At 58.1% G+C, this 12,291-nt stretch overlaps 1 protein-coding gene across 1 annotated transcript in view; it reads right to left on the bottom strand.

Moving 5' to 3' along the window:
- SHISA6 (shisa family member 6) overlaps positions 1-11,057 on the bottom strand; it is a 254,219-nt gene extending 243,162 nt beyond the window's left edge. The window contains exon 1 of the mRNA XM_066264275.1: positions 10,414-11,057. Coding sequence (XP_066120372.1) covers positions 10,414-11,057 — 644 coding nt within the window. The remainder of the gene's footprint in view (positions 1-10,413) is intronic.
- Positions 11,058-12,291: the final 1,234 nt, after the last annotated feature.

The raw sequence follows: 12,291 nt of genomic DNA, 5'->3' as shown, positions 1-12,291 counted from the left end.
AATGTTTGGGAAGCCCACGGAAAGCAGTGATGCCGCTGCTCCCAACGCCGGGGAGCGGGCCAAGGATGTAGCCACCCCAGCCTGCTTGGAACCCAGCCTCCGTGAGTCCTGAGACGAGACGGGGGACGGTCACCTTCCATAAGGAGGATCCAGGCTTCTCCCATCCTCGGAGTAGAAGTGGGGGTGATCCAGGGTGGGGCTCAGGAATCCTATGATCCTAGGGAGAGCCAGGGAAACCGTTCCCACACTCACCTCCATTGGATGAGTGCCCTTGACCCACAGGCCAGGGAGTGAGAGCCATCAGTGACCACCCCCACGGCCATCAGCACCACCACCACCAATGACCATGAGGACCAGAGCCTGAGAGTAACACCCAAGCCTCTCGGGGTTTCCCAGGATGCCTTCTGTTTCTCGGGCCTTCGAGGACAGAGGCCTTGCAGACACAAGAAACAGGAAGGGTACGGATGAAAGAGGCAGAGACAAAGAGGATGGAGACGGGAAAAGACCAGAGCTAGAGCAGGGGAGCAGAGTTGAGCTGGCCGGAGTTCTGCATCTTGCGTGCACCCTGCCGGATGTTATAAACGGGGCAGGGAGGAGAAGTGTGATCAATGGAGCTGTCTGTGAGCTGCACATCTCAGTAATTAAGCTGGGAACGGCTCAAGGTCCATCCACTTCCCGCCAGCCTGCCCGCTCTATTCCCTGGCACCCCGATGACTCCCGGGGGCTAGGGTTCATGCAGAATTGCCCCAGGGTTCTTTCCACACTGTGGATGGTTTTATGTTTTGGTTGCCATGTTCTTTTTTAACCTCCATCAATATGAGGGTGTTTGACTGGGTTTTGGTTTTTACATCTTCTTTGTCTTACCTTCACTATCTTCAACCAATACCGTCTATTCTTGAAAAAAAAAAGAGTCTTTTCACCAGCTGGAGTTCCTCGGTGCCCGGCATGCAGTGTACATGGGGGTCACAGGCCCGGTTCTGAAGCACCCTGATCAGTTGGTCATTTATCTTCCCACCCCTTACTGTGACAACCCGCCCCAGGGCAGGAGGGAGCAGGTGGGTCTTTGCTTTCTCACGTAATCTGAGTATCACTGACTATTTATATCCAGGGAGGCAAGAGCCAGCTGCCCCGCTGGCCCCCGGAGGAGATGGAGAACAGCAGTGCACTGGCTTTATGGCCTTTTACAGTCGCTAAACCCTCCGAGCTGGTTTCAGGGGTGGATTCAGCCGGCTCACACTGGTTCAGCAGGACCGATACCTAACTTTTTGTTGAGTTTGGAGAACCGGTTGTTGAAATGGCACTTGTGATCAGGGTTCTCTCTAAAGTGGGCGCCTGGGCAGCCACCCAATGTGGAAATCACAAATTGACATTTCTTACTCTTTTTGAACATTCATCTGCACAACAGTGTATTCTAAGTGCCTGTCGTCATGTTCATTCCGTCCGTAAGTGAAAAAAATGGCAAGTGAGGACGCCAGTCAAGAAATAATATGGACCCTGGCCGGTTGGCTCAGTGGTAGAGCGTCGGCCTGGCGTGCAGAAGTCCCGGGTTCGATTCCCGGCCAGGGCACACAGGAGAAGCGCCCATCTGCTTCTCCACCCCTCCCCCTCTCCTTCCTCTCTGTCTCTCTCTTCCCCTCCTGCAGCGAGGCTCCATTGGAGCAAAGATGGCCCGGGCGCTGGGGATGGCTCCTTGGCCTCTGCCCCAGGCGCTAGAGTGGCTCTGTCGCAACAGAGCGACGCCCCAGAGGGGCAGAGCATCACCCCCTGGTGGGCAGAGTGTCACCCCCTGGTGGGCGTGCCGGGTGGATCCCGGTCGGGTGCATGCGGGAGTCTGTCTGACTGTCTCTCCCCGTTTCCAGCTTCAGAAAAATACAAAAAAAAAAAAAAAAAAAAAAAAAAAAAAAAAAGAAAAGAAATAATATGGAAAGATCTTAAATAACAGTTTTATTGGTTTTCTTTTGTCAGGTATTATTTAATATTTTTTCATTAATATTTTAAAACTCTTCTAACATAATCTAGTTTTGTGTGGCTTTTATTGTTCTTATTTACATATTAAAATTCATGAAATAATAAACTACCTTTTGGTATATTGTTATTTTATACTTCAAACGGCCATTAGGGCAGAGCATCAGTTGGTAAATTAGTTAAATCCCACCACTGACTGATTTCCTCACAGGGTAAATAGTCACGATACTCACAGCGTAATGAGAGGATGCGGTCAAACAGCACCAGGTAAGCGCACCCGCCAAGGGCGCCGGGTGCAGATGGAGCAAGCCCAGGGAACTGGAGCTCTGTGAGTGCTTCCCTCCCTGCTGCCTCCACTGCCTTGAGTGCTCATCTAAGGGAAAGCTCAGGTCCTCCTGAACTCCGCCCTGCTGGGGCTGCAGGGCGGTGGGGGTTGTAGTGCGGTGGGCTGTAGTGAGATGGGCTGTAGTGAGATGGACTGTAGGGTGATGGGCTGTAGGGTGATGGGGCTGTAGGGTGATGGGGCTGTAGGGTGATGGGACTGTAGGACGATGGGGCTGTGGGGTGATGGGACTGTAGGGCAATGGGGCTGTGGGGTGATGGGCTGTAGGGTGATGGGACTGTAGGGTGATGGGACTGTAGGGCGATGGGGCTGTGGGGTGATGGGGCTGTAGGACTATGGGGTTGTGGGGTGATGGGACTGTAGGACGATGGGGCTGTGGGGTGATGGGACTGTAGGACGATGAGGCTGTGGGGTGATGGGACTGTAGGACGATGGGGCTGTGGGGTGATGGGACTGTAGGACGATGGGGCTGTGGGGTGATGGGACTGTAGGGCAATGGGGCTGTAGGGTGATGGGGCTGTATGGTGATGGGCTTTAGGATGATAGGCTGTAGGATGATGGGGCTGTAGGGTGATGGGCTGTAGGGTGATGGGCTGTAGGACGATGGGGCTGTGGGGTGATGGGCTGTGGGGTGATGGGCTGTAGGGTGATGGGCTGTAGGGTGATGGGGCTGTAGGGTGATGGGCTGTGGGGTGATGGGGCTGTAGGGTGATGGGCTGTAGGATGATAGGCTGTAGGGTGATGGGCTGTAGGGTGATGGGCTGTAGGATGATAGGCTGTAGGGTAATGGGGGTTGTATAAGCTTTTGGGAGGTGGCTGACCCTTGAGCAGAGGAGAGGGGCCGTACAGAGCAGGACTGACTCCTCCCAGGATGACCCAGAATGCCCTTTAGACCCCAATCCTGGCCATACGCATCCTGAAGAAATCAGCGTCCCTTTAGGTTCAGAATTGAATCCGGAGTCTCAGTGGAGCTCTCTGTCTACTATCTCATGCAGAGATGGGGGGCTTTCTCTTTCCTCCCCACCCTCTCTGGGCAGTTTTTGAGCTGTTATTGCATATTCACCCCCCTCCTTTCCCCTCTCCCAAGTTCTCCCCCGTCGGTCCTGACACACTGAATAAGGTGTGAGGCCAGTTTCCTGAAGGCCAGTAGCTGCCCCACAGTGGCCATCATGGAGAACCAGGCCTGATGGCAGGGCGGCCGCTCATCACCAGAACGGACATCTCTTCTGGGCGCCGGCCTTTGAGATGGCTGACACCCTCCAAGGACAGCGGGTCTCCTTCCTGGAGGTGTTGTTTATTTCTGACAAATAACAGCCGATCACCTGTGCCATTCATCGGCCCCAGCCCAATGACTTACTGCTGCTTACAAGAATCAAATCCACCTTAAGAGGGTAAAAATATGCGACTGCTACGGAGAGTCACAATGACATGCCACGGGCTCTGAAAGCACTTCAAAGAGGGGAGCGGTGGCAACGTTTTCTGGGGAGGAACAGTGTGCGGCCTTCCAAGCAGACTGCTTCGAAGGATGACCGATTAGGAGATGTACATCCTGGTTCTTTCAAAAGAGGAATTGGACGCGCTGCCTGCAAAAGGCCCCTCCACCCAAATGCTCGCCACAGAGATTAATTTCACACAATGCTTGAACCCAAATATCCAGCTTCATTAGCCAGCCCTACCTGATGCTTCTTCGGGCCCTCCCCTCTCCCCTCTTCTCCCCCCCCTCCTCTCCCCCTGCCCCCCTCCCCACCTCCCCTGGGCCCTGTGCTCTGCTGGTCCGGAGCTGAGAAAGGGCAGGACGGGCCGCAGCGAGTGCACCTCTGTGGCTGAGACCTGTAGGAGCCATCCCTCCCGGAGGACAGACCTGACGCCACCCGCACTCAGGCCCGCAGGGTGCCCAGAGGCGTCTGGTGTCTGAGAAAGCTGACACCCAGTGACCTGGGGGGGGGTGGACATTCTCGCCCATCTCTGGGAGAGAGAGAGAGCGCGGTCACAGCCTGTTCTTCATTAAGGGCCCCGCCTGCGTTCTCCTCCCGTGACCCGCTGGCCCGGTTCTCAGCCCCCGGCTTGCGCTCTCTCTTCCTCCACGGCCTGCGTTACTCAGATCTTATTACAGGGTGATGCTCACTTAGCTCAGGCTACTGTTCTTTTAGAAACATACGTGGAAAAACTGCAAAAAAGGACCAGGAAAGGTCAACGGAAATCACTTTAGTGGATGGAAAAGCAGTGAGGAAAGGCTACAAAAAAAAGCAATGAGGAAGGCTGTGCCTTCTGTTTCTAATCTGCAAGTTATTCTGGTGATGACCAAAGAGCCTGTGTGGAACGCAGAGCGCAGAGGAGGTTTCCACGGAGCGAGAGGGGGCCCAGCAGCTCTGTGGCAGGGACGCCGGCCCGGAACGCAGGCACCCGGCTCCAGACCACACTCGCCCACCGGCTCCAGCCAGGAAGCCCTGGCCTCGTGCTCCATCCGGCCTCCGCGTACTTCCGCTGTCTCGCTTATGAAATGGAGGAGTTGGGCTCAGTGGCTTGCTTGACTTACCATACCTGACACACGCCTGCTCGCCAGGGGCTGAGACCCTCTGCGGGTTCACTGGCCCATGCCCCCACCACCCCCTCTTCCCGTACTGCAGCATCTGCAGAAGGAGATGCTAGAAATGCGAGGTCACAAACGTGACTCAGGGAAAAACAGTGGGGTAGAGTTTCCCAAGACAGAGAAAAGAGGGAGATAATGACAGCAGAAGTCATTTAAAAAAACCAAAACCAAAACCAAAACAACCCCCATGAATTTAACTTAGGCCCTGACAGAGACTGTCCGAGGCCCCTGCCCCAGCACCAAGCTCAAACACAGTATGAATCCGTAAGTTCCAGCCACACTTCCGCGGTTCCACAAGACTGAGATTGTCAAGGGATACAACAAAAATTGTGAGACTGGATGCATTTAAATCCACCATCCTTTCCAAAAGAAACCCAGAGCTCGCAGGCTTCAGAACAGGGAGAGTGTGACAGGGAAGGAGAGACGATGTCCACTGCCCAGCCGGTCACCGAGGGCTAGTTGCCGCAAGTGGCCGAGGCTCTCTCTGCGACAAAGGAGAAGCCAGAAAGGGAAGGTCCAGAGGCCCTGAGAAACCAGGCTGGAAGCTGGAAGAAGGGAGCTCCTTTTGATGTAGTTCCCGTCTCTTCCAGCCCGCGGGCCGTCTGGCTGGGGCCGAGGCCGTACACTCGCTCCCCCAGCTCACCTGCTCAGCTGTCTGCCACTGCCCCCTGCACAATTCATTTGAGTCTGCCGCACAGTCCACCTGATCTCTCATTAAATAAAAAAAAAAGATGGGGAAAAAGGAATTGGACTTTCCTCTCCACCTGTGCCTCGCTAACCTCGTGGTGCGGGTCGAGTCTCCTTATTTTAGCAGCAGGGTCCTCCCAAAGTGTGCGCTCTGAGCGCGGGGTGGAGAAGGAGGGATAGACGCGGGCCTGTGGGCCTTGTGGGCCTGGGGTTGGGTGGGAGAGGACAGGAAGACAGCCAATCGCAGAGCAGGGAGAACTGCCACACCCCAGGAATTTTTTTTAAAAAGTACACATTTGCACAGTTGACCGGCTGGATCAAGAATGAACGCTACTGGCCTCACACCTCCACAGTAACGCCCGCTTTCCAGTTTGAAGCACCCCTTGTGCGCAGCACGTGAGCAGGCCGCACCCGCTGAAGGAACACGCACGCGTGGATCTGCAGGGGTCACAGGGGAACCAGGCACAGGGTCCGGGTAACGCCGCCCACTTTTCACCTGCCTGCCTTCCTCCTTTTACTGTGCTGGCTCCTTCCTTTTCCCGGGGTCTTTCCTTAACCGCTCCTCCACAGGCCTTCTTCAACTTCCCCACAGCTGTGCTGCTTCCCTTACGTGCATTTGTTTTTCTTACTCAAAGAACATGAAAAACACGCTAGACTAAGACCTTCAGTCCATGACAAGAAGTTTTTGTTTTCTTTCTTTTTCTCAACTACTATATTGGGAGAAAAAAAGAAAGAAAGAAAGAAAGAGAGAGAGAGAGAGAGAGAGAGAGAAAGAAAGAAAGAAAGAAAGAAAGAAAGAAAAGAGAAAACGACAAGTTAACCCTGTATAGATCAATTCATTATAATGAGCCCACAGTGCTTCAAAAAAATGGAATGTTTGGGGTGATTTGACAATTCGTTGCCCAGGAACTCAAGAAGAGAACTCAGGAAACCAGCCAGCAATGCGGGCCTGCAGTGAGTTACGTGTTCTGTGAGGGGAAGAGACACAGCGCTTTGGATTTGTAATTAACTTCTGGGGGGAGAAAAGGTGGAACCAAGGACTCCCTGGGTTCCTCTAGAAATAAACAGAGGAATTCACACACGAAGGGCTCTTCTGACGGCTGTTTAGCTCACCCCCTGATACTTCTCCTTTTGCCTCAAGACATCTCCTGAGGGTTTTCTTCCCACAGCCCCCCCCATTCCTCCACACCCTCCATCCCTGCGCAGGTCAGGGCCCAGGGCACCCCTTTATCATCAGCATCTAACACATCGTAACAGCTTCCTGACCCATCTGTTCATTAGGCTTTTTTTTTTTTTTTAAATAAAAGCCACATAGTTTCTCCCTTGGAATGATTCTCGTCTCCAAGACACTGACGAATCAACTCAGGGAGAGAGAAAGAAAGAGGCTTGAATGTGAGACAGTGTATGGCATTGAATGTCAAAAACCAGTCAGTCTCCGAGGCTGTTTCCTGGGAAGACCCCGGGCTCCTGGAAAACATCAACAGCTCTGGCTGAAGAACAGCCCGGGGAAGCGTCCAGGACCCTCTCAGGAAACACTACAACTGGTGGCTGCCTCCAGCCCAGGCTTGAGCCTCAGCCTGGGCAGGTGAAATGGAGGAGTTGAGGTAGGGGCCCTGCTGGGGAAGGGGCTTCCACCGGGAAAGGACACCCCGTGTTTCTCCAGGGGTGGCCCTGCTGCTCCAAAGCATGCGGTTCTTGTGCCTGTCCCTCTCTGTCCCCCTGCTCAGCATGACAGTGCTCACTTGTTAGACTTGCCGGAGAGCTGACCGTTTCCCCTCCAGACACCGACTTCTCCCACAGAAGCAGGATGGCAAGGTCTACTCGTTCTGGAAAAGTCTGAATCTGTCCAGCCCGGGAAAGTCCGAAGAGGCAAAGGCAAGCCCTAACCTAAGGAATGCGAGCCAATGGGCGGCCAGGACACCCCAGGAGGAGGCAGGTGGGTGAGCTTCCTGCCCATCCCTTCTACGGCTCCCAAGTGCATCCCTTTCCAGGAGGCAGTCCCCGCTCACCCAGCCCCGGCCTGCCCACCATCCGTCTTCAGAGGGAAGCACACAGCAATAGGCCCCTCGCCTTTGCAGAAAGGACATGTCTTTTCTGAACTATTTCAAGGATGAGGCAACCGAGTGCACGTCCCACTTTCTCCACTGCCCCTCACAGAGTGCGCTTTCTTTCCTACCCCTTCTTCTCCCTAGACAAACTCATTCTGGAATAAATACATACCTCCTTCTCCATCACACTCTCCTCTTCCCCACCCCGACCCCCCAACAAGACACTCTGCACAGTCAAGTCCCCGAAAGAGCAAGCGGCGACCTCTGGGATGCGAGCTAAGTGAGAGGAGTTGTGGGAGTGTGCACGCCCACGGGCCCGTGAGCAGCTCCCCGAAATACACACCCTCCCCCCGTCACGCCTGGGGAGAGGTCGAGATGAGATGCAGTTGTGCCTGAGTTGCCCAAAATTGAAAAACCAGTTTCCGTCACCTGCCTGAGATCGCTCAGGGAGTGTCCTAGATGGATCTGGTACGCTGTGCTTCCCTTCCGCCCCCAAACACGGAGAGAGGCACTGCCCCGTCCCTAACACGCCTGAGGTGATGGTTTCCCAAGCACTGATCAGGCGAGATGGCAGCTGCTGGGAGAGGTGCTCTGAGCTGAATAAATCAGGAGGCGAATTTGAGGGAGAAGCATCCCACATTTCCGTAATGGGCTGAGGGCTGAAAGGCGTCTCCTTTTCCACGCTCACCTCTGCTCCGCAGCCCCACGGAGAACCTGCCCCCAACAGCATCGCCGCTGAGCCATACACCCCTCAGCCTACTTAGGGGTGGGGGGTGGGGGGAGACCAGTGTAGTAGGGAAGGGGGAAAACACCTAGGGAGACACGTGGCATCCGCAGGGTCACACACCAACAGAACGCGGGCCAACGCCAGCATCTAAGCACCATCGTTGTCTTTCCAGGTGATGGCAAGTAAACTAAGTCAGAGGTCAGAGGTCAGGGCAGGTGGCCGCTGGCTCTGAGTGAGCAGAGAGCAATGGCTCGGAGAGGAAAGAAACCCACACCGCCGTGTGTGTGACCCAACCCGAAGGCCACAGCCAGAGCGCAAAGCGTGGTGAGCACCCAGGGCCGGAGGAGAAGCTGAGAGGAGACAGCCCCTGGGGCTGGCAGCAGAGCTCGAGGGAAGAAAAGGACCAGGACATCTGTTTCGGGAAGGTGCTTGCTCACCACTCCTCCCCCGCTTCCCAAAGGGAGCAAACAGAACTCTTCATCAGGGAAGACCCTAAGGAGGGAGTGTCCTGTCCTGGTGGCTGTCCGTCCCGCTTGTCCTCTGCATTTGCGAACTGGCACTGACCACAGCTCAGCTGTCACAGTTTCTCCATCAGTTCCCAGGACGGGTCCAGACACAGACACACTATCTGAGAGATGAGACGGGGACGCCATAGAGGGTGGGCAGCTTAGAGTGACCAGTGAGGGTCTTCAGCGGGGCTCCTGATCCCAACACCCGAGTGTGTCGGTACCGAAGTGCCCACACTTTGAGGACTGGACTCAACTAAGCCTGCTGAGAGGTGTCATCTTTTCTCAACAGTATAAGGGGGAAGAAATTATGCCCAGAAATTTCTATCTGCTTCTCTCCCTTCATCAAGGTACAGGTGATTAATGTTCACAGCAGGGAGGGAAGAAGGTTTTCAGGACAAAAGTCTAAAACAAGCAGAGTGCAAAGATGAGCTAAAAGATCGCTCGGGGTGGGGACCTTCTGGGTAAACTCGGAAGCAGGCCTGGCCTGGGGGGGGGGGGGGTGTCCTGGTTACCATGGAAGCGCACGCATCTTGTGCCAGAAAGGGAGGAAGTTCCCAGAGCAGGATCCGTTCCCTGAAAGGGCTCTGTTGAACCATGTCCAGCCATTCATCCTCACCAGGGGACTGGCAGCGAAGCCCAGTTTGCATCCCCTGGGTGCTTGTTCCTAGACTTGTAAGGAGAGGCTGGTTTCCTGCTCTCAGGGTGTTGACTGCCCAAGGGCTTTACCAGCAGCTAGAGTGGTGGGGTGGGAGGCAGGCCCAGCGAAACCATGGACAACCTCCTACCATCCTTCTGAGCTCTCGGCATAAGTTTTGGTAGGAGGTAACCCCCACCACCTCCCTGATATAAGCAGTGAAAGGTTCCCAGCATGCTCAGCACAGCGAGAAGCATTAACTCAGAAGGTTCTGCCTACAGGGTTTAAAAGAACAAGTCCTCCCGGCTCAGCATGGAAGACACACAGCCCCTTCTGGCAGGACACACCGAGCAGACGCCATCTGCCCTTGGTCAACACAGAATTGCTAAGTCTTTATCCTTCCTCCCCCCTCCCCGCTCCGGGGAGGGAGGGACCCTTTGTATATCACCCCCAACTCCTAACACCACCCAGTTTACACCAAGCAACGTGCCACTTTCTTCAGTAAGGCTCCACTGTTGGCCACTTCCCTGTACTGAAGGCAGAGCTATGGTCGGACTCCGAATATATGAACAGCTTACACCCAAGTGCCCTCATGTCTTTACAAAAACTAAGCCCTGGACCCCGGCCCAGGGTCACAGAATTTGTAGAATTCTTATACTCAAACTTCACGGACTCCACCCATCCTGATTTCCCTTTGTCTCTCCCCCGACCGCTGAAGAACGTGTTCGCCGTTCTGAAAACCTGGAGGAGGGGTACCCGAGGCGCCCCAGGTGTCGCGTGTCAGAGAAGCCCAGGGTGACCTGACTCCAGAGAGACAGGAAGTGCGCGGCGGGGCCCGGAGCGGAGAGCACGAGGGCAGCCCGCTCCGAGGGGGTGGGCGAGGCCACGGGGACCCGGGAGGAGCTCTCACCTGTGGATGTTCATCTCCCGCGGGGGGCGGTGGGCCTTGTCGTAAGAGACCTTGGCGAAGACGCCGGCCACGATGACGAAGGCGATCACCCCGCAGGTGATGTAGACGGTGAAGTTGGTCTTGTCCTTCTCCGGGTCGTACTTGTCCGCGGGCCCCGGCGACACCACCTTGGTGCTGGGCGTCTGGACCCACACGGGGCTCTGGTAGTTGTTGCACTGGCGCTGGTCTAGCTTCTCGTGGCGCTTCTTGCAGCAGAAGCGGTAGTAGCAGGTGCCGCAGCAGTACAGGTAGCCGCTCTCGCTGTTGTTACACTCGAACTCCTTGTCGTACTGGCCGCTCACGTCGTAGTAGCCCCAGCACGTCTCGTAGGTGACGGTCGCGCTGGCCGCCGCCGCCGCCGCCGCCGCCGCCGCGGGCTGTCCCCGCCGGCTCCCCGCCTCCGGGACGCCGGACGCCCGGGCAGTGCCATTGAGCTCGCGGCCGCCCCGGGCCAGGGCGCCCCCGGGCCGCCGGCCCCCGACGGCAGCGGCGCCGGCGCTCAGGGTCCGGTTGGCAGCGCGGCCGCGGGCGCCGTGGGCGCCGGGCAGCCAGTCCAGGGACTCCAGCGACAGCAGCAGCAGCAGCAGGAGGCGCCGCAGCGCCATGGCGGGGCCGGGCGGGAGGGCGCGAGGAGCTTCGGCGGCAGGCCTCTCCCCGTGGCCGGCGGGCTCCGAGGGCGGCCCCGCTGGCCCGGCAGGCGGCGCGGGGCGGTCAGCGGTCAGCGGCGCCGGGGCGATGGCGCCATCGAGGCGCGATCGGCGGCGGCAGCGGCAGCGGCAGCGGCGCCGGGGGCGCGCCGTGCGCACGGACCGACCAGCCCGGCACGAGCGGCTCAGTTCTCAGGCTGCGCGCCGGCTCCGCGCTCCCCCTGCGGGCTCGGCGCGCCTCCCGGGCAGCCCCATCCCCCGCCGGCGGCGGCAGAGGCCCCGCGCGCCGCGCGGCTCAGGCAGCACCCAGAGCGCGACTCCGGGACGCGGTGGCGGCGTGGTCCCGTCCGGGCGGGTCCTGCGGGACAAGACAGGGGAGCCGGTCACGGGGTGGAGCGAGCGGGGCCGCCGGCGGCGGGCGGGCAGGGAGCGCGCAGCCCTCGAGGAGCGAGGCTCGGGGCCGGGAGGGACGCCAAGCCCGCGCCCGAGACGGGGCCCCTGCGGACGCCGCTCCTCCGCCCCGGCCCGGCCGCCCGCCCCGCAGCGCGCTCCCGCCGCAGGCTGGCTCCCCGGGACAGAGCCGGGCTCCGGCGGCAGGCTCGGGGAGCGCGGCGCGGGACCTCATTCACTCACCATGCCCAGCTGCGACTGCAGAGGCGGCGGCGGCGGCGGCCGGGCTGGAGCGCAGCGGCAGCAGCGAGCGAGTCCGGGGCGAGTCGGGAGCAACCGGCTCGCCGCCCGCACTGGTGCCGGCGCCCGGGCTAGAGGAGCGACGGAGAACCACGCACTCACACTCCCGCAAACACGGGAGCGCCGGGAGGGGAGGGGAGGAGGGGAGGGCAGCGCGCACCGCCGCCCACGTTCACACGCCGGGGCGCGGGTGCTGGGGGGGGGGTGTCCTTTCCCTTCTGCCCACCTCGCGGCACTTGAAGCTCCTCGTCACCAAAGCCCAGGACACCCGTTAATCAACAAGGCCAAGCAGGCGGGCGCGGAGAGGGCGGCCCGCGGAGAAGCAAACCTTCCCTCCGCGGGCGGCGAGTCCCACCCTCCCGGTCCCCGGCTGCGCGCTGCCAGAGCCGGAGTTGGGGTTTCTGCAAGCCTTTGCCTCTCCCTAGCGGCGACGCTCGCTGCGGAGAGATGAGGTCAAGCCCATTGTTACAGGTTCCTGAACTGAGACCAAGGGTCAAGTGGC

This window comes from Saccopteryx bilineata, chromosome 2 (assembly GCF_036850765.1).
Source record: "Saccopteryx bilineata isolate mSacBil1 chromosome 2, mSacBil1_pri_phased_curated, whole genome shotgun sequence".
Classification (NCBI taxonomy): Eukaryota; Metazoa; Chordata; class Mammalia; order Chiroptera; family Emballonuridae; genus Saccopteryx; species Saccopteryx bilineata.
Note: the sequence above shows the minus strand (reverse complement) of the source record. Positions and strands in the feature narration are given on the sequence as shown.